Source organism: Antennarius striatus, chromosome 12 (assembly GCF_040054535.1).
Source record: "Antennarius striatus isolate MH-2024 chromosome 12, ASM4005453v1, whole genome shotgun sequence".
NCBI classification, from domain to species: domain Eukaryota; kingdom Metazoa; phylum Chordata; class Actinopteri; order Lophiiformes; family Antennariidae; genus Antennarius; species Antennarius striatus.
Window position 1 is genome coordinate 11,761,447 of NC_090787.1, and position 23,359 is coordinate 11,784,805.

Consider the following 23,359-nt stretch of genomic DNA (forward strand, 5'->3'; position numbering starts at 1 on the left):
CTACAAGAAGCAAAGGTTTCCCTCTTGTGTCCACTTTGTGCAGTTACCTAAACTTTACCACATCAAGTCGTGGTAACCTCGTTTTTATAGCTGTAATGTTCAAAGAATCTCTTAAAAAGTGCTACAAGAAAGACAAATGAGAAGAAAAAAGGTGCTGGCAGATATTTATGGGTGGAGAAGCTCTCCTCCCCGGAGGACTGAATGGGGCTTCTCATTAATTACTTTAATTAAAATAGAAAACTGGTGACACGTTAGTTATAAATATCAAGATGTTAACAAATACACAGGTTGAGTTTGTGGTACAAGTGACAATAAATAAAAACATTTGAACAATTTTTATGTGTCTTGAATTAGTGTGACGTGGTGGATTTTGATCAAAATATGACAATTTGCACATAATTCATGTTTAGAGAGTAGAGAGTAGAGTATAACTTTATTTATCCCTTAAGGAGGTTCCGTCAGGGAACATATTGTGTTATCAAAAATGAAGTCTTCCCTTTTCTTTCCTATAGGTTTGATGGATAGCTGCACAAATGGTTTCATTACCTTTTTTCCAAAGATGCATATACTCTGGTGTCATCATATTAAAATTCTGTGAAGTGTAATATATAGAAATATATAATTTACAGACTTTAAAACACAGAAGTTCTCTTTAAGAAATGTTTTCATGAAACATTAACACAATTTTACTTTTAGTAGTTAGTAACTTTAGTAACCCTTACAAATCCCGATAGAGAGTAGATGAAACAAAACTGGTAAGAAAATACATTGAAGCCACGACGAGTGATACTCTTGTGATGATTCTAAAAAAGAAAAAGAGTTTATGGATCACCACAAACTTTTATCTGTTAACATTGACGACCAAATACTGTTTTGGAAGTAACGCAGGTCTCTAAAATGTCCAGAAGAGGGTGAAGAGCTGCTTCGCTGTGAAAAAAAACAACCTTTGGTGTGCTGTATCATTTTACAGTGATGTGTGAATGAGGTTCTAATTGTTATCCTGATGACAGAGTGAAGGAGTAACGCTCTCCTCCGTCTGTCGCCTCAGTGCAGGTCCAACGGCCTCCAGTAGAGGGCAGCAGTCTGGACTGGTTTGATTCTGACGGCTCCTTGGTGTGATCTTTTTATTGGCTGTGTAGGGACTTCCTGTCCGCGCTTATGTGGTTGACTCCTGTTGGATGTGGATGTAGCTGGCCTGCAGGACAGTCATTAAGTTTTGGTTAAAGGATGATAATGAATATTATATCAACTAAGAAGACTCCATAATCCTCTGAATATCACTTAAGATTTATTTATCACCCATAATTTAAATTTTGTGTGTTTGATCTATGTGCAATGAGTAAGTAACAACTACGGGTCAGAGTATTATGTGTAAAGGTAGTATCTGTGTGTGTGTGTGTGTGTTGGGGGGGAATCCCACCTTCAGCGTGGTGAACATCAGTCCCAGCTCCCCGTGTTGAACATTGGGATCCATTAAGTCTTCTATCATACTGACCTCAGCTCCCAGGTTCCTGATCCTGTGGAGAAGAGCAGCAAAGTAGTCAGCTCACCCACTCCATTTTCTGAGATCTAGTGTGTGTGTGTGTGTGTGTGTGTGTGTGTGTGTGTGTGTGTGTGTGTGTGTGAGACAACGCGCCTTGCTCTGATAACCACGTAGAGAAAGAGAGGAAGCAGGTCATCCATGCACCAAAGGAAGTTGCCATCTAGCATAGGTTTGACTTCCTGTGTCAGCTCCTCAAATGTCTTCTGGATGACAATGAGTTTGTCTGAAGGGGTGAAGGTGGTGCTGAATGAAGACACACACACTTTCAGGTATACACACAATAAATGGACTTTCAGCATCTGAAATGTCTTCATTAGTGCTTGGATTTTGAAATATTTTGAAATTAACAAATCAAACAATGAAAGAATGAGTTTCAAATTAATCTAATTATAATATGTTGACAAAAACCAATGCATAAAAATAGCAACCAGCCTGAATAAAGCTAAGCTCTCTACCAAAAATCAAAACTCAGCTCAAACCAATTCCAATATTATCACCACAGGAGTGGTATTTGACCTGGGGCCAGGTGATTAGGGCACAAATCTACCGCCTTGGTTTGTGTTTGATCTCAACAACAGATCAAAAATCTGGATGAGATTCCTGCTTATCAAAACATCAAGGCTTTACACATCTATTCACATTATCAAAACTATGTTAAGTCAGGTCACAACACAACTACCTGATTTGTTGAAGTGTCTCCACAGCCGACACAAAGCAGGCGTCTTTACTGCTAGAAACAATCTGTGGGAAAAGAGTTACAGGACAACAGTAAAGAAGAAGCAGCATAATGGAGCTTTAAGCTGGAATCACAGGTGATAAATAATGTGTTCCATAGATGAAGGGGTGGATGGAAATTGGGAAAAGGTGCTTTAGTAGAAATCAGTACATCTAGGATCTGACCTGCTTTTTCTCTCCCAGGATGGACATCCATACAGGCCAGAACTTCCTGCAGCAGAAAAGCAGAAAGAAGTGTCACAGGAATACCTGCTCAGGTTATTCGTAACACACATGATTCAGAAGTAAAGCTGCACTAAAGATGGCCAAACACTGATGTAATTAAATCAAAACAACCAGAACTACACACAAACTGTGTGTGTGTATGTGAGTTGAATGCACACACTCACTCCTGCACCCCCAGGAAGTGGAGCAGAGACTGGTCGGGCTGTTTGTTCAGTCGGATGATGCGGTCCCAGTACTGCGCCTCCAGCTGCTCCTCCTGCAGGCAGTACAGGGTGAAGAGAGGAGGGTAGAGTCGAGGCAGCACCAGTGGGAGGAGCAGAGAGGAGCAGCTCAACACCATCACACTGCAAACGACAACGGGGAAGAGATGAGACACACTTTAAACTGGCGTTTTCTCCACGATGCAAAAGGAAACCAGACTTCCTGTTTATTTCAAAATAGCTGCTGTTACAATAATAGTTAGTGAACAGCGTCTGTGATTTGTCAGGACGATGCGAAGGATGTCAGTCACCAGTTCAGCCAGCTGTTCTGTGAAATCACCTATTAAGAAACTGAAATTAAATCCAGCAGCTGAAACTAGAAGTGTGTGTGTGTGTGTGTGTGTGTGTGTGTGTGTGTGTGTGTGTGTGTGTGTGCTTGCATGCATGCGTGCTTGTGTGTGTGTGACACCTTTGCTCTGAAGTGTTAGAGTCGTGTCTGCATTTAGATGGAGAGCTTGGTGGGTCTGGGATCATGCCACCATCTTCAGGTAACCCTGGAAACAGAAACCTGGCAACAAAAATTAATTGTACTGAGCAAATTTTCATCTGCACCGAATCTTATTATTTAATTGTGTATGTCTAGTTGCGTAGCTGTAAGACTGCTGTCATTAATTAAACGTGAAAAAAGAAAGGAGCATTTGAAAAGTTCTCGGTAACAACCAAACCAAACCAATTCGAGTTTTCACAAAACTTAACGTGAACGTAAAATCTAGAAGAGAAGGAAGATACTTAATTTGTTTTGTTGAACCTACCGGATGATGCTGTAGAACTGTGTGAGGTAGGCCTGAACCTCCTGGACAGCCTGCCTCAGCAGCCTGCGGTTGGATCCCACACCTACGTAAGTCATCCTGTAGACGGTCACCAGCGTCTCCACCAGCCAGCCCAGAGGGTGGACGGGTGTCTCACAAGCCTGACACACGCACACGCGCACGCGCACGCGCACGCACACACACACACACACACACACACACACACACACACACACACACACACACACACACAAAGGATTAACAGAAGAACCGTTTAAGGACCATATTCTGTGTGACCTTCCCTCATTCCCAGTTAGTCGTTTTTCATCACCAAACAAAGTGTCATACACATTCTATTTAGTTACTCATCTGACATGGATTACTATGAAGTCTGACATGACGTGCCTTGGTGAGGTATCTTCGAATGTTGTCATAGTTAGCAGTGGTGACTGGATTTGCATGCTGAGGAATAAACTCCAAACACTCCAGCACTTTGATCTGAGACCTACTGAGGTCTGAGCTACAAACACAAACAAATGTTAAATTCACGCATGCAGCTTCAACACAGGAACGGCATCGCTTTGGTTTGCCTGTGAGTATCGCTGTGCCCACCTGTGTTGCCGTGCGGTCGATATGGTGACTGCTATGTTCTCCCAGGCTGTGCTCCTGTCTCCGATCCTGGTAGCGTCGCAGCCCAGTCGAGTCCAACACTCATCAAACACACACACCCACTTCTGGTCTGTGGGCACCCGGTACTGACCCAACCTCCTGCAGACGCACAAGTTCAAACAGAATGAGTCGTACATGACGGTCCGGCAGCATCGGTAGAGATACAGGAATACTTACAGGAGGATGTTCCTGTCTCTGATCTCTGGTTCATCCCCGACCGGTTTGGTGTATGTTCCAACCACCTTCAGTCCTGTGGTCCACTCCCCACTGAACAGACCCTCCAGGTAGTCACCATTCGACAGGGCTAAAACACCCTGAAGCAGGGAAGGAACGTGTTAAATAACCTTCAAATCATTAAAAAGGCAGAGTAAATGTGTGTGTAGATACAGTATACATTAGAAAACAATGATTCTGGATATCACGGAGAGCACAGAGGTGAAAGGACAAACTGATGCTTTCTACCTTTCCATTGATGATCCAGTCGTCAGAAAACTCCCCATGGAGCGCCGTGTCATCGTCTGACACCACAAGACCTGGACCCTGACAGAAAACATGCTCGATCAACCTCCTCAAATCACTTCCTCTGATGTGGTGAAGGTCAGACAAGTGACACTAAAGACGTGATGAATATCTGACATCTCCAGCAAGGTCAAAATTAATTAACATTCAAAAGGACTTTGAAATAAAAGGATTTCTGATGTTGCTGCAGCTCAACAAAGAGAACGTCCTGTTTAGGACAGCTGTATTGAAAAAAAGTGTTAAAAAGGAAAAAAACCATTTTAAAAAACACATTGTTTTTATATTTTCTTTATCATATTTCTTCCTGTCATTCTTAGAGATGCGTGATGGTAATATGTACAGGAATTTGATTCATGTTATAGGTACAGAAACTACACAGTCATGGTTAGAATCTTTTATACAACTTTGGTCATTTCAATTTGATCAAATATGAAATCTGTACCTTTTACAAAAAATGAAATAAAAAACCTACCAAATATTAAAAATGGATCCTCAGACTACATCTCAGAGTAATGTGATTACTTCAGGGTAAACTTACACTCATCTTGTTGTCTCTGAAGGTCCCTTCATAATACACACCGTACTGGGTGACCACTACAGCGTTGCCATGCCGCTGTTCGTCCAACCACTGTCCCATGTACTTCTCACCTCTGGGAGGGACACATAGAAGCAGTGATGGTTACAACAAATATTCGGTTTCAGTTAACTGCTGAAATTAATTGTTCAGATTATCTTTCCAAAACACGTTTTATTGATTTCATAATCAAATGACCCAGTACTGATAAAGCTCTCCACAGTTTTCCAGCTAAAACAAGAACCCTCAAAGGAGCTCTACCTGGATATGTCATCATAAACGCCGTATCCGGTCTTTTTATCGTGGACCCAGTGGCCAACGAAGACACTGGGGGAATTCTTCGCCAGCTTCCCAGAGCTCAGCATGCCGTAACCGTGGCGAAGCCCGTCAGCGAAACAGCCCTCATACACCTCACCACTGGCATACCTAGGATGAGTCCATTAAGGTACAAATAACACTATTGAGGATTCAATTACTTCACACATACATGTGTTATTTGTTCAATGCTTTTCTCTACCTTAACAAAAGAGTAGAAGACAATATACTAACTTGTACTTGCCAAAACCTTGGATTTTGCCATCTCTCCAGTGTCCTTGGTAGCTGTCTGGTCTATTCAGCACTTTGTTGGGTATTATACACTCTCCATATCTGAAAAAAGTAACAATCTAGTCTGTGAAACTTAATCAAAAACTTAAGAAAAGCACAAAGGTTATCCCACTGAATAAGAAAATTTTAAGTCAACGCTCTTTTGATCCTGCAGACATCAGGTCTCCTTGAAGATGAGTCATCAGTTCAACATTATTTGACAACTCACTGGCTGCCATTTTTACGAAGCGCTGTCAGCCAATGAGTTAAAGTAAAGTTATCTGGACAAGTGGGAAAAGCTTTAAGCTGTTTTGTCTTCCATCTGAGGGGATTCTTCAGTTTCCAATAAGTTAACTTAACTTTATTCAACACAGAGACCAACCATAACCTGGATGACTGATGATCAGGCTCTACTGTGCTAATATATTTACCCTTCCTCCAATCCATTCTTGAAGTTCCCTCTGTAGGTCCGTCCATCGGGCCACTTCATGGTGCCTCTATAAAAAACAAAGGTGTGTTCACGATCCAACTATTTTCTCATTGCTGGTTTCAGGTGCCTTCAGGCCAAGGTTTGAACCAAGGTTTAGGTTTTTGTCACATTCTATACTATTGATCCTGATAGTTTTGTGATACACTGATATTTTCCAATCTCAAGACTAAGAGTTTGTGTTGGACTGAGAAAAATCAGCGTACTTATTTTACACATATATTCTATTTATATATTTCTGTGTAAACATTATTTAGTAAAGTATTTCATGGAGACATGAACACACAAACAGCCTCTCACCTGCCATGAACTCGTCCTGCGAACCAGCCACCGGTGTACTGAGCATCTTTAAACCGTCCCTCTGCAGTGAACACGTAGGAGGCTGTGCGAGACACTGCCGTCAACCCTGGTGATGACCTCTGACCCCCACCTCCCAGCTCCTGATCCACTGCTTGGTTAAGAAACCGGAGCCACTTGTTCTGGGGAGTAAAAGAAAAAAATTTTTTTCAGGGGAATAGATGCAAAACACGGAAGCGATGTTGTCAATGGCTGAAACCTGAACTCGTTTTGTATGTTTGATCCAATCAGAATGTGTTGTACCATAAAAATCAAGTTTGATAGATGAGGGTGGGCAGGGACTCATAAATCTGTATTTTACAAAAGGTGTTATGAGTAACAGTAGTAACTATTTGTAAAACAATTGAATTAGTAACAATCTATCATTTTGGGTTCATTCCTAACAAAGAATTATTAGCAACACTCAGACACAAACACTATTCTGATGTACCTTCTCTTGTGGTGTCGAGGCAACCACAGTGAAACTCTCCTCCGGACAAGTAACTCTGATGGCATAGCTGGAAACATAAGAAACAAAGACAACAACAATTAAGAGAAGAAAGTAAAGTACAATTGATTAAAAATCCAAAATAGCAAAAGGCACCACAGAAATTTGTGAAATTTAAGCAACGATTTGTAGAAAATATTAAAGAGTGTTTTTCCGATATAAAGTGGCATCACACCATGTGAGGAGTTTTTTCTTGTCACAATCATGACATTTCATTAGACTTCATCCTTCAGTCATTTGGAATTCATACATTTGGATCCTTAAACACAAACTCACAGTCCGCTGCTGTCGTCAGTGACTGGTTTCACCCACAGACAGGTCAGGGGATAGACGTGATGTGTGGAGAACTGCACACAGAGACAAAGCAGCAATTCACAGTTTTTATCACCACGTTTCTTCAAGAGTGATGCCCCTCTGGTTAGAGAACATCGCTTTATGTCACATGAATCCACATCATACAAATGCTAAAGGAAACATTTGCCTCTTCACACATTTCTTACTGTTCTGTTGTATAGAGGAAGTTGTGCAACACATCACCAACATAATCTTGGTTTTACTGCATGTACATAAGAAGAATACAGACGGATGCATTTTCCAAAAGTGTAACACCAACCCACAAACCCATGCATCATGTTTGACATGCAAACATGTTCAGTAACTTTATTTTATCAACTTTATTATCTTAAATGCGGAAAATCTTTGACCCTCCACACACACACACACACACACACACACACACACACACACACACACACACACACACACACACACACACACACACACACACACACACACACACACACACACACACACACACACACACACACACACACAAGGGCCTGTTGACATGCATGTAAAGGTGAGATGGTATAGTGATGGGCAGCCATGTAGCAGTGCCCCAGGAGCAACTTGTGGGGTTCAATGCCTCGTTTAAAGGTACCTCAGAAATGCTCAGGAGGTGAAGTTATACAACAACCAGTTCATGCTACAGAATTGAACCAGCTTGAACCAGCCGCCTTCGCGTCCCCAAGCCAAGTCATTGTGTACTGATCTACAGCCACCATAACCACTCAATACACCACTACAACACATAGGACACAAATGCAAAACCACACAGAAAGAACCAGGAGATGCTTCACCAACTATCTGCAACACCTTACATCACACACAGATGAAGATAAGGGGTTCGGTAGATAAAAGCAGATGACACGACAACAGTACACAGGATGTTATCTGGACTAAGAGGCTCTAAAAAGATCTATCAGTGTGTTTTTCAGTGATGTTTGATTTCCCTGATTTCAATACAGTTGCACCTAAATACCCACACCTTTACAGGCTCTGAGAAAAAGCTATCCAATCTTAAAAATCCAATCCCCACACCAGCCTGTTTTCAGCTGTTAAAGCTTAGAGTCTGCCACCAGGACTGTATGCACAAAATTCATTTTAACACAAGGACATCTGCGCTGCAATACGGCTGCAACATTACTAAGTCTAGTGTTTATTTGGTTAAACAACACAGGTGGAAACATCTTGAAGTCATAGGTCTGGGATTTTTACAAACTGAACAGTATTGAAAGGAGTATTTATGTGATTCTGGGACTAAATATGTTTGAGCCAGATGTTCGTACAAGACTGGCAAAAGGCTACTAGACCGTTTCACTCGCAGCTCCAGACCTCCGCAAATCGTATTGGGTCTGTGAGCAGTGTGACAGCCGTTATATAAAGTCTTGTGCTAAAATTGTTTTGTTGAATAGTCCTGTGTGGGCCTAGTCTGGCGTGCTCATGCTGCTGCAGTATTAATTAGTTAAAGTTTGGTGGCGAAGTTGGAAAAACTGATGTCAGATATACTCACAAAGTTCTGAGAGGGAATGGCACCCTGAGTGATTGGAAAGTACAATGCAGAATTAAAACTTTAACTGCAAAACATGGCAGAAACGTTGAGGAAGACACAAACGAGCAGACAGATCAAGAAGAAGCTTTGTCTGATGTTGACATTTATTCTTTGACATGCAGCACTTCCTGCTGAAGATATCCTCAGTTAACCTTGTTTAAAAATAAAACTCAATCTGCAGATAATCTATAGAGAGGACCATAGATCAATACCTCCTATGAGTGTCTACATGTGTGATGTACCTGTGTGTGCACCAGTGCATCATTGAAGAGAATAAACCAATGGTTGGAGAAGCGGCCAGCATTCTGCAGTGTTAAAGATCTGCTGCTGCTCTCACAGATCACCCGACGCTGAGGAAGACGCAGAACCTCCTGAAAAAGAAATAAATGAGGAATCGTACATTTAATTATCTAAAGTTTCAGCATAAATACTGCCTCTATTCAGTAGAGGGAAATGCTGACTTTTGAATTGATCACCTTGGCACTTTTGTAACTTTTTGCTAAAGAAATTCAATATTTGAAATTTTTATGTTTTTTAACAAATCAAAGGAGCAATAAAATAAACTTATTTCAAGCTCCCTGTCTAAAGGAGAACCCGACCGAGGGCACAGACAGCTAAATATCCGGTGAGGACAGCTTGAGAACTACTGGGATTTCTCATGAACTGTCATGAATATTGCCGTGGCTCATGTAAAAATAAAACACACTCATGCAGAGTAATATCAATATTATTCTAGGTCCTAACACATCTAAAGGGAGAATAATACCTCATTTAAAAGCAGCAAGCAGAAAGAAATACCTGCATCCAGTGAGTACTAACACAATTATCACAGGGTAACAAATGACAAACACTATTAAGTATCACAACTTAAATTCTAAACAATGTCAATACATTTAAGATGTGACTGTTGTCGGTGGGGTACTCTGTCATAGAGCAGTTCCCCTTTATTGGTACTCACAGTGATTTTTCCAGAGTGGGTCTTCCAGAAGAAGAAGGTGGCTTCAGCTTCCTTCTTCTTCCTCAGCATGGACAAAGACAAGGACTCATACTGAGTGCAACCCTGATGGAGGGACTGATACTCTGTTGTTAACTGAGGGAGAGAATGAAAAAAAAACTGGAGCATGAAAAGGAAACATTGCACAGGGCAAGCCTTAACTGATAATGGAAACAACAAAAAACTAAAAAAAGAAGTTAACTCTGTTCCTTATAACTAATAAGTCTGTATGTACATAGAAGCAAAATCTCACACTTAAGGTTGTACAATGCTAAAAACAATTTAAAATGCCTTCAGCTAATTGTGGGAAATAGACAAATTGTTAAAATGAGAAAGTGAAAGAGGGTGAGGTGGCACGGTGGTGCAGTGGGTAGCGCTGTCGTCGCACATCGAGGCAGTTCCCGGTTCGAGTCCTGCTCTGTGTGGAGTTTGCATGTTCTCCTCGTGTCTGCGTGAATTTTCCAGCTTCCTCCCACCTCCAAAAGCATGTGCTTCAGGGTAATTGGCCAGTTTCAAATTGCCAGTAGGTATGATTGTGTGTGTGCTTGTCTGTCTACATGTGGCTAGGCAGTGCACTGGCGTTGCACCTGGAGTGCAGCCTGCATCACGCCTACCCTGTCGGCTGCAATATACTCCAGCAACCCAGCGACGGCAGAAAACGCAGGTAGGGAAAATAAATGAATGAATGAATGAATGAATGAATGAATGAATGAATGAATGAATGAATGAATGAATGAATGAAAGAGAACGAAAGGAAGGAACCTCTAAAATACAGAAAAAAGTAAAAAACAGACTCTCATCCTCACCACATCAAAACAGGTTTCCAGTTTGAGTAGGACTCGATTGTAGTGGTGGAGCTGCTGCAGAGGCCAGTAAAATAATGAAACCAGATCAACATCACCGTTGACAGACTGGTCTGACACACTCAGCTGAGAGAGAATGGTCTGCTGGGAGCCTAAACACTCCCTGGATACAGAGAGACACAGAGAGGAGAGAGAGCCTCAGTGTTTTAACCTAAATGTGTCCAAATGGAAATCTAGCAGGGTAGTGTCAGTGATACATTAGAAGAGATGTCATTTGTAACAGCACAGCACATATCTGCTAACTTCTCCCATCAGTATACAATGAGAATCATCTGAAAGGGGGAGCACTGTAAATGTTGAATGTATATTTGCGTCAATTTACAAGGCTCTATTTAGTATAAAAGGGGTGTTGTTGGTGGAGGCTGCAGTGATACATCAGTCTCTACAGTTAACCTCTATGTGTACATGAGTAGACCTGAAGTGAAAGCATGGACAAAAAGGAAACTTACAGCGAGAGTTTTTGGAGTGAGTGGAATCCATTCATCACCTGGAAGTCACTAACTGAAGAACAATAGCTGTAGACAGACGGACAGAGAGGACTGACGACATTCAGTTTTTATTGTATCCCTTTCTCACAGAAACTGGTATTCTTACTGATGCTGACATGTTTGATAGGAATATTCCCATTTATATGTTGATGACATTAAAAGAAATTTCAGTGTTACTCCTACTGGAAAAACTGAAACTGCCTGTTTTGAGTTAGAAAGATAAAGCTCAAAGAGCGGTACTAGAGTAGTGGCAGTTGGGACTATTAGGAAAAACTTAATAATTTGGACAAATAACAGAAGGAGGAACTCAGTAAAGCTTTCAACAATTCCAAGCTGCCAAAGCAAATCTGATTAATTACAAACATTAGATCTTTTCTTTCAATTGTGATACGTGACAAAATAATATAAAAAAGCATGGGGTGAATGACAAGGGAAGACGAGGAACAATATCTGTTCCCGACTGAGAACAGAGAAGAAAAAAAAAACAGACTGAAAACAAACAAAATATGCAATAAAAATGAGTTGTCACAAAAATAAAGATGAGACATACTTTTTGTTTGCTGAAAAAAAAAGGGTATAACTTACTCTTTATAAATATCCATAAAGTGCACGATGTGCGTCAGAAGGGGAAGAGAAGTGACATCACGGCCCTGTGCATTTTGCAGGAAGTAAGTAAGGGATGTAGAGTGTCGACCAATTAGCGTGCTGAGACGAACAAAACTCTCGCAGAGAGTAAGGAACAGATGAGAGCACGGCTCGCCTAATGACGGACACACTTTCTCTGTGAAGGAGAGCAGAGTTATTTATGTTTGTCACCACTTCACCTTTTGTTAAGAGAAACATGATCAAACCATCAACAGTCAAAAATGACAACATATCACATATAAATAACCTCTGTTGCGTAGCGGTGAGACGAGGAGCCTCCTGACGCTGTTCGTCCAGCAGTAGAACTGTCTCTCCCTGGAGGCCAGCTCGTGGAGAGCCGAGATGAAGCCCATGACGTTCTGGTCTGCCAACACCCCACAGGTCTGTCCACCGCTGCAAACACTGCTAATGTAACCCATCTAAAAGACACACACACAAGGAAGAATGTTTTGTCATGTTTCTCTTTTACTTAAACCTAAAGTCATCAGCTACTTTATTAATTATAAGACACTTGAACAATAAATTTTAACTATTTGTCTCCAAACCCCTGCAACATGCACTCAGCACCTGTACATCGTGTCCCCCCCCCCCACCTACTGCTTTTTGCTTCCTACATTTTGTATTTAGTATAGTTATTTATAATATTTAAGTATTTAGAATAGTTAACTTATGAATGAACAGTTTGAGACACCACCTGCCGGAAACAAATTCCTCGTCTGCTTTTTACAAACGATGGCCAATAAAGCTGATTCTGATTCTGATTCTGATTAAGTGAACCCTTGCTCACACTATTAGGACCTTTTTTTGCCCCAGAACTGTGAACCGCTGACATTGTGCAGGATGTCTCCATTATTTTACGTATTTTCTGTTCAGCTTTCTGCTTCAAGGTTTTGACAGGTTGTGCATTCAGAGACACTCTTCTGCATACATTTAGTTGTAACAAGTATGGCCATTATATAGACTCAAAGCCGTGTGACCATTCTCCAACACACATTTTCATCCCAAGGGCTGCCTCTTTCAGAGCTTCTTCTGTAAACCCTCAGATGGTTGTGTGTGAAAATCTCTGTAGATCAGAAAACTGTCCCATCTGGCACCAACAACCATGCCATGTTCACCCTTCTACCCAATATGGAAAATTGGTTTGAACTTTAGTGGACCTTTAACATCGTCTTTATTTACCTAAATACTGACATATCAAAATAAAACATTTACAAAGTACCTGCTTTGTGTTTTGAGCATACAAACCTCCATGCAGAAGGGCAGAAGGGTGGGTCTGACTGCATAACTTTCTGCTCTGCTTGGTGACCTCTGGCTTGACCTTGGAATCTGAGTTGACTTCTCGCCTGGCACTGAAACGAACTCCTGCTGCTGGCCGCAATACAACAGGACCGGCTGGACACAGTCCCCATCTGCCACCAAGACGGAGTGGCTCTGACCGGCCGACACACCCCAAACCCGCAGACCTTCAGAGAGCTACAGGGGCCCACCAGGGACAAACCACAGAAGATGTACAGTATGTTTCACAAAGCCATACCTATCATGCAATCGTTCAGTACAATTTAAACCTGAGATTTATGTGAAGAACATGGAAAGAGGACATATTTCGATAAAGAAGAATATGAAGTATTGTAAGCTAGTTGAGTGCTGGTGTCTAAATTAATTCACCTTTGCCTGTTGAGGTACCGTTGCAGGGCTGTTGACGTGACCGAGCTGTCCACACATGTTGCTCCCCCACGAGTACACCTGCAAAGCATGGGGCAGAGATTTTGTGAGAGGGTAAATGTTCTCCTGTCCAGCCAAATAGGCTCAGAAAAGATGGAGAGAGCTCCACATCTGTGTGGGTAAATAGTTTAAGAATGACATTTTTAAAGGTGCATTTTCAGAGAAATGACTTCACAAGTCCATAAAATAATCAAAGGATTTAAAGAATCCAGATAAATGTTTACAGAATGACAAAAATTTAGTGCTGGAAACATGGAGGCTCTGCATTTTTCTTTTACCCTATGGATCCCTTCTTAAAATCATTTTGTACACAAATCTTCAGCCACACTTTAATCAGCGTCAGTTTCAACTGACTGCAATCTGGTAAGAGACACAGTGTGTGCCTTACCTGAAAAAGGCAAACATCTTCCTCAAAATGGGACCTAATTTTAATGACTTTATTAATTAGTAATAATTAGTAATCCTTTCATATAATTTGAAAGAAAAAAATACATAAGGACAATAAATTATCTCTTCTATTTTATATTGTTTTACAAGATTATGATATAAAGTGGTACTACTGTATATTGTTGCATCCATAAATTCAAGGCAAGACAAAGGAGAAACGGGCGGCACGGTGGCGCAGTGGTCAGCGCTGTCGCCTCACAACACGGCGGACCCGGGTTCGAGTCCCACTCTGTGCGGAGTTCGCATGCTCTCCCCGTGTCTGCGTGGGTTCTCTCCGGGTTCTCCGGCTTCCTCCCACCTCCAAAAGCATGCAGTTCAGGTTGATTGGCCGTTACAAATTGCCCATAGGAATGAGTGTGTGTGTGCATGGTTGTATGTCTTTGTGTGTGGTTCCGCGGTGCACTGGCGTCGTGCCCGGAGTGTCCCCTGCCTCACGCCCTATGCCGCTGAGATAGGCTCCAGCTCCCCGTGACCCGCTGCGGCGGATACAGCGGTGGTAATCTGAAGATGACTGACAAAGGAGAAACTACATATCTACAACACAACCACCACCTTTGGTGATGACGGCATGCTGGCAGTGATCTGGTTAGAGCGTCTGCATGTAGCCTGACATGACACACACATTATAAAACACTTAATCAACAGGACCTTGGAACAGCATAGCAATAACAACACTTGTCCAATTTACTGCAGACAGCAGCTCAGGATTGGTTTTCTCAGCTAACTACCAGCTAGCTGTTTTTCAATCCATCAGTGGTGAGTCACAGACAAGTTATCGACGAGGCACACCTATGACTCTCTTACATGGTTAATGATTTACTGTTACTGCCTCCACTGCTGGTTCACAGGTGGAATAAAAAGGACTTCCCTTTCATCTTCATACCTTCATAAAGATTACTAGGGCAGAAAAATGGTCTTGAATAGGTCCTATAAAACAAGCTTTGTGTGTGTGTGTGTGTGTGTGTGTGTGTGTGTGTGTGTGTGTGTGTGTGTGTGTTACCTGGCAGTGAGCAGTGAGAGCTAAGGAATGGTGTGAACCTGCGGCGACTTGGATGACCTCTTCAGCTGTCAAAGTCTTGATACACAGGGGCTGCAGTCTGGACACACAAACACACACACACACACACACACACACACATACCCTACAGTCAATGTGGGCAACTCGGGTGAGGTTTATGCTCATATAACATTTTGACAGACACTTCTGAGATTAAAAAGATGAAAAATGCAGCCGAATCGCCAAGCTGTGCTTGTGTGTGTGTGTGTGTGTGTGTGTGTGTGTGTGTGTGTGTGTGTGAGTGACTGAGAGAAAGAGAAACTTTGAATATGAGCAAAATGTTGTAACAATATGAAATAATTTTGCTAAACTGAGGGAGGAATAACAGGCAGCACCGTGGCGCAGTGGTTAGCGCTGTCGCCTCACAACACGGCGGGTCTGGGTTCGAGTCCCGCTCTGTGCAGAGTTCGCATGCTCTCCCCGTGTCTGCGTGGGTTCTCTCCGGGTTCTCCGGCTTCCTCCCACCTTCAAAAGCATGTGGCCATTCCAAATTGCCCGTAGGAGTGAGTGAGTGTGTGTGTGTTTGTATGTATGTCTTTGTATGTGGCTCCCCGGTGCGCTGGCATCGTGCCCGGAGTGTCCCCACGCCCTATGTCAGCTGGGATAGGCTCCAGCTCCCCGTGACCCGGTACGGCGGATACAGCGGCGATACATGAAAGTGAACGAATGAAAACGAATGAGGGAAGAATAACCAAACAAACAAAACGCAAACATTAGGTATTGCCAATTACATTTTCAGTTTGATAATTAACGTTATTTTTTGTTACAGAGTTCTGTTGTTGTATTAGGATACATTTAAACATTCAGGAGTGTATTTAACATGTGTGTTAGGGACTCCTGACCTGGCGAGCTGATCTCCGTGGCCCAGTTGCCCCTCTGACCCCCGACCCCAGCTCCAAACTTCTGTGTTGAGAAACGGAAGCCTGTGTCCATCCTCCTCTGCGGCTGCAGCCTGGCTCTGACCACCAGAAGATAATCTACGGGCACCAGACCGCTGTCGCCATGGAGACCCTAACACAAAAGCACATTATCTAATGAAAATATCCTGGTAACAAATTTGCTAAATCTGAAGACCCTTGGAGTACTGAGGGTTGTTAAAGCAGTAAAACCGTCAGATACGATGTCACGGTTTGCCATAACCGATCACAGTATTTGGAGGTTTTCAGAGTGAAGACGCATCTGTCCCTACCCGACACGAAACTACCTCCTGAATGTGGTTTCGGTCCATCCCGCAAATATCGGATATCATGTGATATGGGACTGTTCAGACTACAAATGATATATGCGATATCAATCTGGTTGGGCTAAAAATCAGATATAGGCGACTAGTCTGAATAAGGCCTAAGTTTCACTTGAGTCAGGGTGTGACTGATTGTGAAATGTGGGGAGACACACTAAGCATTGCATAAGCATCTCAGGAAATTCCTCCAGGCATTTCCTAAGAGATCTTTATCTACCTGAAAACTTAATGCCTCAGGCTACAGCCTTCACCAATGAAAAGTCACAACCTAATAATAACAACATGAGTTCACATTTCAAGCCAGCTACATAGTAGAAAAGTTGCTGATGGATGTGTTTTGCTTTTACTTTCATTCTGACCTCACAAAACTCAAGAAAAAAACAGAAAATTACAAGTCTGCGTAGGTTCTGTCATCCAGGTCAGGGGAAATCACGTTCTGACTTTGGTTCAGTTGTCAGAAGGGAAGAAGTCTTTTGGATGAGAGGCAAAATGTCTTCAACCAAGCTTAAGCAAATCCAGCTAATGTTTTTTGCTATTCCAGAAAATGAGAGGTTTTACTGCTACATTTGCTAATCACCACTCCCATATAACACTACTGATATACTGTACATCATACGCTCTGATCTGGATATTTAAACAGTCAAGATTCAAAATGAGTAAATGGGCCATAAAAAATGCTAATATGAAACATATTTGTTTGATTTGATATTTTAATTATAAAATTTTCTGATTCTTCATGTCAAGTGATTTTATCTTAATGACTATTTATTGATCAGGTTATCACAATAAAACAAATACCGCTCTCAAAAGATAAACACAGATATTTAGGAACCCATTATTTACTGATCTCTTAATGAATTAAAAATTGAAATTGCAGCCACAGAACTGAAGGTAACAGCCTCATGTTCAAAGTTTGTCCCTTGTCATGTGACAACACAAACAAAAATACAAGAATTAGAAATTGTGTTTTTTCAGCAAATCACATGTTTTAACTGTCTTGGGAATACAAAAAAAGAGCCTCTTTACACTATGCTATGTTTCTTCTTTCTACACATATGGTGTATGTCAACAGACTCATGAAAGTGTTGGAAAGAATGAAAATCAATCCCCAGAAATTTTTCAGTATCGTCAGAAAATTGTTCACCTACCACTCATACGACCAGTGGGGGTTCCAGGGAGGGAGCATCTCCGGCTTCCTGCTGCTTTCCCCTTCTGTCTTATATTTGACAAACTCGAGCTCTTCTTCCCTTGCAGAGTATGAATTTGTGTCTCAAGATAAAGACCAATATCTTCCAGACACACTGGTGAGGATGAGTAGGGCCTGGAAGCAATGCCAAAGAGCAAGGGATGTTCGATTAGTGAAAAATAGAGGTGGATTTGAGCTGCTCGAGAGGAAAAAAACAGGTAATTAAAACATCTGATATCCGAGCTAAAACATCTCTTAACTAACTTAACATCCTCATTTAACACCGCTTCATTTGCAACTAAACTTGTTCATACCTGCTGGTTTGACTCTTAATTGGTGAGTCTTCCTTATAACTAGAGGACAATAGATCTGTGGAAGGAGTTGAGGAAACACAGCTTTCATCTGAGAACAAGTGAGAGATAAAAACAGACACATCAGAGACTGAAGTACACAACAGAATCTGCAGAAAAGATAGAAACAAATAAAAGAAGTTAAAATAATAAATGAATGACAGACCTGAAGTGTAACTGCTCAGTGAGTCAGTATCTCCAGGACCAGAGGTGGGCTGCATCTCCAATGAATGATTAGAGAGCCTTTGGAGTAGATTCTGAAACTCTACTTCATGAATAAGAGCAGATTTCTTATTGGATCTCCAGCCAGACAGCAGGTGAGACCTGGGGCTTCCATCTGTCTGAGTGAGTGGGTCAGTATGTCCAACAGGAACATTCTTCCTGAAGATTTGCAATAGAGTTGATTAAAAATTAAATAGAAAAAAGAGACAATTAAAGGCAAAAATTTGATGGATCAACAAGTTTTGTAATTCCGTACTCTTTAGTGTTCTCTTCAGAAAGTGAACCGGTTGCAGATCCGGGGCTGCAGCCTCTTGATCTTCCTCCAGAATGGAGTCTCCATCCAAGAGCTCTTCTCCTTGGAGAAGTCTGGGAATGCAAAGCAGAGAGGAACCAACCAGTGCTAAAAAAGGTGCTAATAAACAACAACATGGTTTGCTAGCAGCACAAAGACCACTTTCCCTCAAAGATCTGAAAGTACCAGATCACAGGTCTATGTTTAGACACTGTTTTCCTTACTTTATATTCTGCTTGTATTTACCTCATCTGTTGTGTCTTCAGTCAGCTCCACCCCAAGAGGACAGTAGTGACCACCATCAACTGTAAACGAATCCTCTCTCTCTGTCACTGAGTATTGAAGTGACTGTCCCCACTCCATGTTTTCAGAGGAATTGTGTGTATTGCTGTTCTGTGGAGGTAAGCTGAGAACCAGAGCCAGGCTGTGATAAGCACCACATGCCACCTATAGAAAATAAATAGAAATGGTGTTTTTAGAAACAGGAGACAGTATTTTTCCTATTATTGTACAAATCTGATTACAAGGAAGACAAATTACCTGCATTACATGTCTGCCTGCTAAGTGTTCCACCTGTGCAAAAGATGTAAATATTACACAACATTACTGAATTTAAATGTACACTTTTCTCACATGTAGTAGTAACACCTCTACTCTGGTTACTCCAGCAAAAGGTGAGACAGAATAAGAAGGTACAAAAAATACACACAGTAATCCCCCGCTATATTGCTGTTCACTTTTGGCCTTGCTGTTTCGTGGATTTTTTTGGTGCAATTTTTTTTACAAAGCTTTGAACTTTGAGCGCTTTTAAACAAGAGAGAATATTTTAATGTCTGTCTTATACAGACATTAAAATTTCTGTATAGAGCACAGTTCCATTATCTACTATAGGCTTGAGTTAACAACTTTCACTTTGACTTGTTGACATTTGACTGAATTTTGAAACTGAAGTTCAGGAAATTACAAATTTACCTTCTGTGGTCTCCAAACGGGGAAGGTGCTGGTGACCAACCCCAGCTGGCAGCCGCTGCCCCACGCCCATAGTTCGTTCTGGGCCGACAGGGCCAGGCTGTGCTCCCGTCCAAGGGCCAGGTCCACAACTCGAACCGCTGCAGGAGGAATGACATCATTGTCCACGACGCTGACCAGACATGGCTCTGAAACTGACACAGCATATTTTACATATTATGGTTACAAATGGACTGAATAAGAAACAAAAAAGGAATAAAGTAATGGATGAAGGTTGTAGGACTGACATACAGCACAGGAGGAACATGTTAACCAACCTGCGATGCTTGTGGTGCCGCCTCTCTCAGTCAGTCCACACTGTCCTGCAGTGTTTTCCCCCCACATATAGACAGCGCCCTGCTCCGTCACTGCTCCGCAGTGAAAGCCGCCTGCAGCCACACTGACTACCATCTTCCCCAAAAGATTGACCTCCAACACCGGTGCAGACAGCGGGACCCTCTGGTCCCTCCAGAACAGCTCACCAAATGAATACACTATTCCACCTGCAGGATGACATAAACTGAGTAACAGCTGATCCAGACATGGAGCCCAAGCTAATAGATAAATTATTATTTACTCATTATTAAAACATAAATGCATAAAAATAAGAAGTGCGGTTTCTTGTATTCATTTTGTTCATATTTCTGAATATTATTTATGCTGTCATAACTGTTTTGTTTAACCCTTTTATAAGTTAGTAATATTTAGGACAAACAAAAATGACTATTTAAGACTGTTTGCAGAGAACAGCCCACATTTACCACAGTCACCTTGAGTCAGAAGGAGTCCATGGTGTTCTCCTAGGGCAGCCTGGAGAACAGGCCTGGGCAGGAGAACTCTCTCTGGGTGGAGTTGTGCAGTGGGGCCCACACACTGCCAGATATGGAGCAGACCTCGTTCTGGAGGTGTGGGAGCCCACTTCTCTTTAGGACTGCAACAGCAAATGTGTCACTTACAGACTAAACTAAACCAGTAACATGAATCTGGTGATATTCTAACGTTCTGGTTAGTTGTGGTTTAGTTACATGAACTGGAATTCCAAAGATTAGCACATCAGTACCCACAGGCCCTGGCATGTGGTTATGCTTCAAGCTCTGTAAGTGACTTAGTATTGGCAGTTTCTACAATACAGATGTGGATGTGTAAATACTGCAGAAATGAAAGCAGAGAGGCGCAACACTGGTCAGACACTCTTTGTGTCTTTGATTTTGCTAAAGCCTAACATGAAAACTGGACCACACAGGATCACATTAGGGGAGATAATACAGTATATCAATACTGAAAATGTTTTAACAAAATCAAAAAGAAAAATTTCATTAACAAGATTAAATTTGCATCACTAGAACTGAACAAACAGCATGACGACTGATACTCACAGTCACTAAAGGCTAATGAACGTTTAGATTGAGATCAGAGATCTATCTGGATCACGTCTAGAATTAACATGATTTCAGTTTCTATTCAGCATTCAACAGTTTCTCCTAAAGTATATTTGTCCACATGCCTCTTTACCTCTCCTCTCTGTTCTCCATCAATTCAGGTTCTCAGTTCCATGGGACAATGATGACATCTTTCTCCATATTTCGGACATAATTTCACTCTGGTTTACTGGAATTGGGAAGAATACGATGTGTTGTTTTGACACTTGACTAGTTATGCATTCTAATTCTTGTTATTCTTGCTATTAAATCTTAAATAATAATTACAACAATTAATTATATAATTTGTATTTGCCCATACATGTAACTAAACTAGGAAATAAACACCTTTGAATATTGTGATATTATAACCACATACAGTCTTTAATGCTCACTAAGAAACATTGAGTTAAGATGAAGTTACTACTGTATTTCTAGGTTCAAGAACTATTTGGTACTCGAGCGACATTCATTTCAGTCATGTTTTCCTACCCTCTGGGATGAAATAGTTATGTTTCCACTGGGAGAAGGAGTGTTTTTTTATGGTATTGCTGACATGTCATAATAATAAACCCAGTATAACTATTAGACAGTTCTATACGCCTCCGATTTACTGTCAAACATAAAGGAAACACTCTCAGCGTATGTAAAAATTGCAATACTACTGTACAAATACACTTTTATGAGTAAAGATCCTAATCTAATCTCTGCTATTTGATTGTTTCTATGCCTAAAATAGTCAAAAATTCAACTTGTGTCATGCACAATGCATCTCCTTATTGAATAATTACTGAATTAGTGACATTAATGTCATGAATCTCCTAAATGTGATAAAGTGCTAGTAATACGAGGCTCAAAGCACTAGTAAAGACACTTCTACTAGTAATGAGACCTACTTCTTACCCATGCTTTACATTAATGAGTACATTATGCTTAGCTGCTAATAAGAGGCCTTAATCACTGTAATCACTTCAAGTTTAAGATAGTTATAAACACATATATGTTGCTATTACTGCTGATATGTCACTGAAAAGTAGTAACTGTAACTGTATCATCAAACATGCATTCTTACCTATATCAATATTCATTTTCTCTTGAGACAAGGCCTGAACTTCGTATATCGTCAATAAGGGTACATTATATACGCTCGAGTTCGCTACGCCGATGCTAAAAGTGCTAAAGAGGCTAACTAAACTTACCAACTGCCAGTCTGAACTCGTTTGAAGGTCGCTGAGATTTGAGCGGAAGCGACTGTCATTATATCCCGTTTATTGCGTCTAATTGCCGCTGCAGAGTCTCTTAGCTACGACATGGTTTACTATTCAAATTAGTTGTGCGTTGGGAGAGCAGAAGTTTAGTCTGACAGTGGTGTTCTTGCTGTGCCAGGGCTCAGATGGCAGCCGGGCAGGGACAAACGCGGCTGCGGCGCCACACCTGTTGCTAGACTGTGGTATGTTCGAAGATAGGAAAAACGGTCAGACATATATAAGATCTCACTCTGTCAGTGTTTACAACGACGAACCGGAAAACAGCTACTGTACAATACCCGTACTGTTTGTTTATTGTTAATTCTAGTATTCAGCTTCGCATAAAAGTAAGATTACCAACACAGTTTCACAGATTACAGAAAAGGATGATGGCTACATGACGATTTGACTTCATTTTTAGAATTTCAGTATGAGATTAGAATTTGTACTGTTATAAAAAGTTTTTTAAAAAAAGGTGCATTACCCAGAGCTACATATACTTTTTGTGTTATAATAGCCATTCACCAGGTTCACAATGTCAGCCAACTGGATGAGCATAAACTGTCATTAAAGAATTATTCTGTAGTGTTAAACTTTTCCCACTATTTTTCACAATGCAGGAGCAGACTGCAAAGAGTTACAGAAACATATAAAAACGATGCATATACTGTATCTGTGGCTCTACTGGAAATGTTTACAGATATATAACTATCGTTAACATCAGCAGGTTAAATTAACAGGTATACTAGTGGTGTAGTGTAGACATACATTGTAACATATAGGAAGTGCTGCATTTTAAATTTTATCAAGCTCTAATTTAAAAAATACATTTAATATCAAAAGATGTACAATAACGGAATTAATGTGCAATTTAAGAGTTGTTTAATTTGTGATTGTTTGAATCTGAACTTAAGAATGAAGGAAAGTGAATTTACAACATACCTAACAGTAAGACCATAGATCAAAGCTAGTGCTTTGATCTATAGTCTTACTCACACTGGCCCTCTCTAGTGTGACCTACTGACCTACACTGAAAGTAGGTCAGGGTAAGTCGCGGGATGTTGCAGTCTGACTGCCTTGTTTTTAAATTGTGTAAGTA

The 23,359-nt window shown here is 41.2% G+C and overlaps 1 protein-coding gene across 6 annotated transcripts; it reads right to left on the reverse strand.

Annotated features, from left to right (window-relative positions):
• Nucleotides 1-157: 157 nt before the first annotated feature.
• On the reverse strand, nucleotides 158-22,421 carry LOC137604868 (alsin-like). Of its 6 annotated transcripts, none has more exons than XM_068329051.1 (41): nucleotides 22,213-22,371; nucleotides 21,108-21,203; nucleotides 20,366-20,526; nucleotides 19,874-20,098; nucleotides 19,560-19,750; nucleotides 19,128-19,160; nucleotides 18,834-19,034; nucleotides 18,552-18,661; nucleotides 18,240-18,454; nucleotides 18,038-18,125; nucleotides 17,686-17,858; nucleotides 16,140-16,308; nucleotides 15,241-15,337; nucleotides 13,737-13,814; nucleotides 13,317-13,544; nucleotides 12,319-12,490; nucleotides 12,012-12,207; nucleotides 11,388-11,453; nucleotides 10,882-11,041; nucleotides 10,040-10,171; nucleotides 9,324-9,452; nucleotides 9,043-9,066; nucleotides 7,467-7,537; nucleotides 7,134-7,200; nucleotides 6,647-6,825; nucleotides 6,291-6,356; nucleotides 5,824-5,922; nucleotides 5,536-5,700; nucleotides 5,239-5,350; nucleotides 4,644-4,721; nucleotides 4,359-4,495; nucleotides 4,125-4,280; nucleotides 3,918-4,032; nucleotides 3,516-3,673; nucleotides 3,173-3,271; nucleotides 2,668-2,847; nucleotides 2,444-2,489; nucleotides 2,223-2,284; nucleotides 1,637-1,786; nucleotides 1,421-1,517; nucleotides 158-1,195 (listed from the first exon to the last, which is right to left on the reverse strand). In XM_068329051.1, the coding sequence occupies exons 2-41, from the start codon at nucleotides 21,125-21,127 to the stop codon at nucleotides 1,157-1,159; spliced, it is 4,944 nt and encodes a 1,647-aa protein (XP_068185152.1). In that variant the 5' UTR covers nucleotides 21,128-21,203; nucleotides 22,213-22,371; the 3' UTR covers nucleotides 158-1,156. The 6 variants fall into 6 exon arrangements, 5 of the variants coding, with proteins under 5 accessions (XP_068185152.1, XP_068185153.1, XP_068185151.1 ...); XM_068329052.1 differs by having other exon boundaries at nucleotides 22,086-22,225; XM_068329050.1 differs by lacking the exon at nucleotides 21,108-21,203 and having other exon boundaries at nucleotides 18,038-18,092; nucleotides 22,213-22,417.
• Between the last annotated feature and the right edge of the window lie 938 nt (nucleotides 22,422-23,359).

What these genes read in the sequence shown, in the direction of transcription:
- LOC137604868 (XM_068329047.1), bottom strand. Translation starts at nt 22,271, where the DNA reads ATGACAGTCGCTTCCGCTCAAATCTCAGCGACCTTCAAACGAGTTCAG. An exon ending in CCCCACTGGTCGTATGAGTG is followed by an intron (nt 16,309 to 17,685) that starts GTAGGTGAACAA and finishes CTTTTGTGTTAG; the next exon opens with GGTCTCCATGGCGACAGCGG. An exon ending in CAGTTCTACAGCATCATCCG is followed by an intron (nt 3,272 to 3,515) that starts GTAGGTTCAACA and finishes TTTTGTTGCCAG; the next exon opens with GTTTCTGTTTCCAGGGTTAC.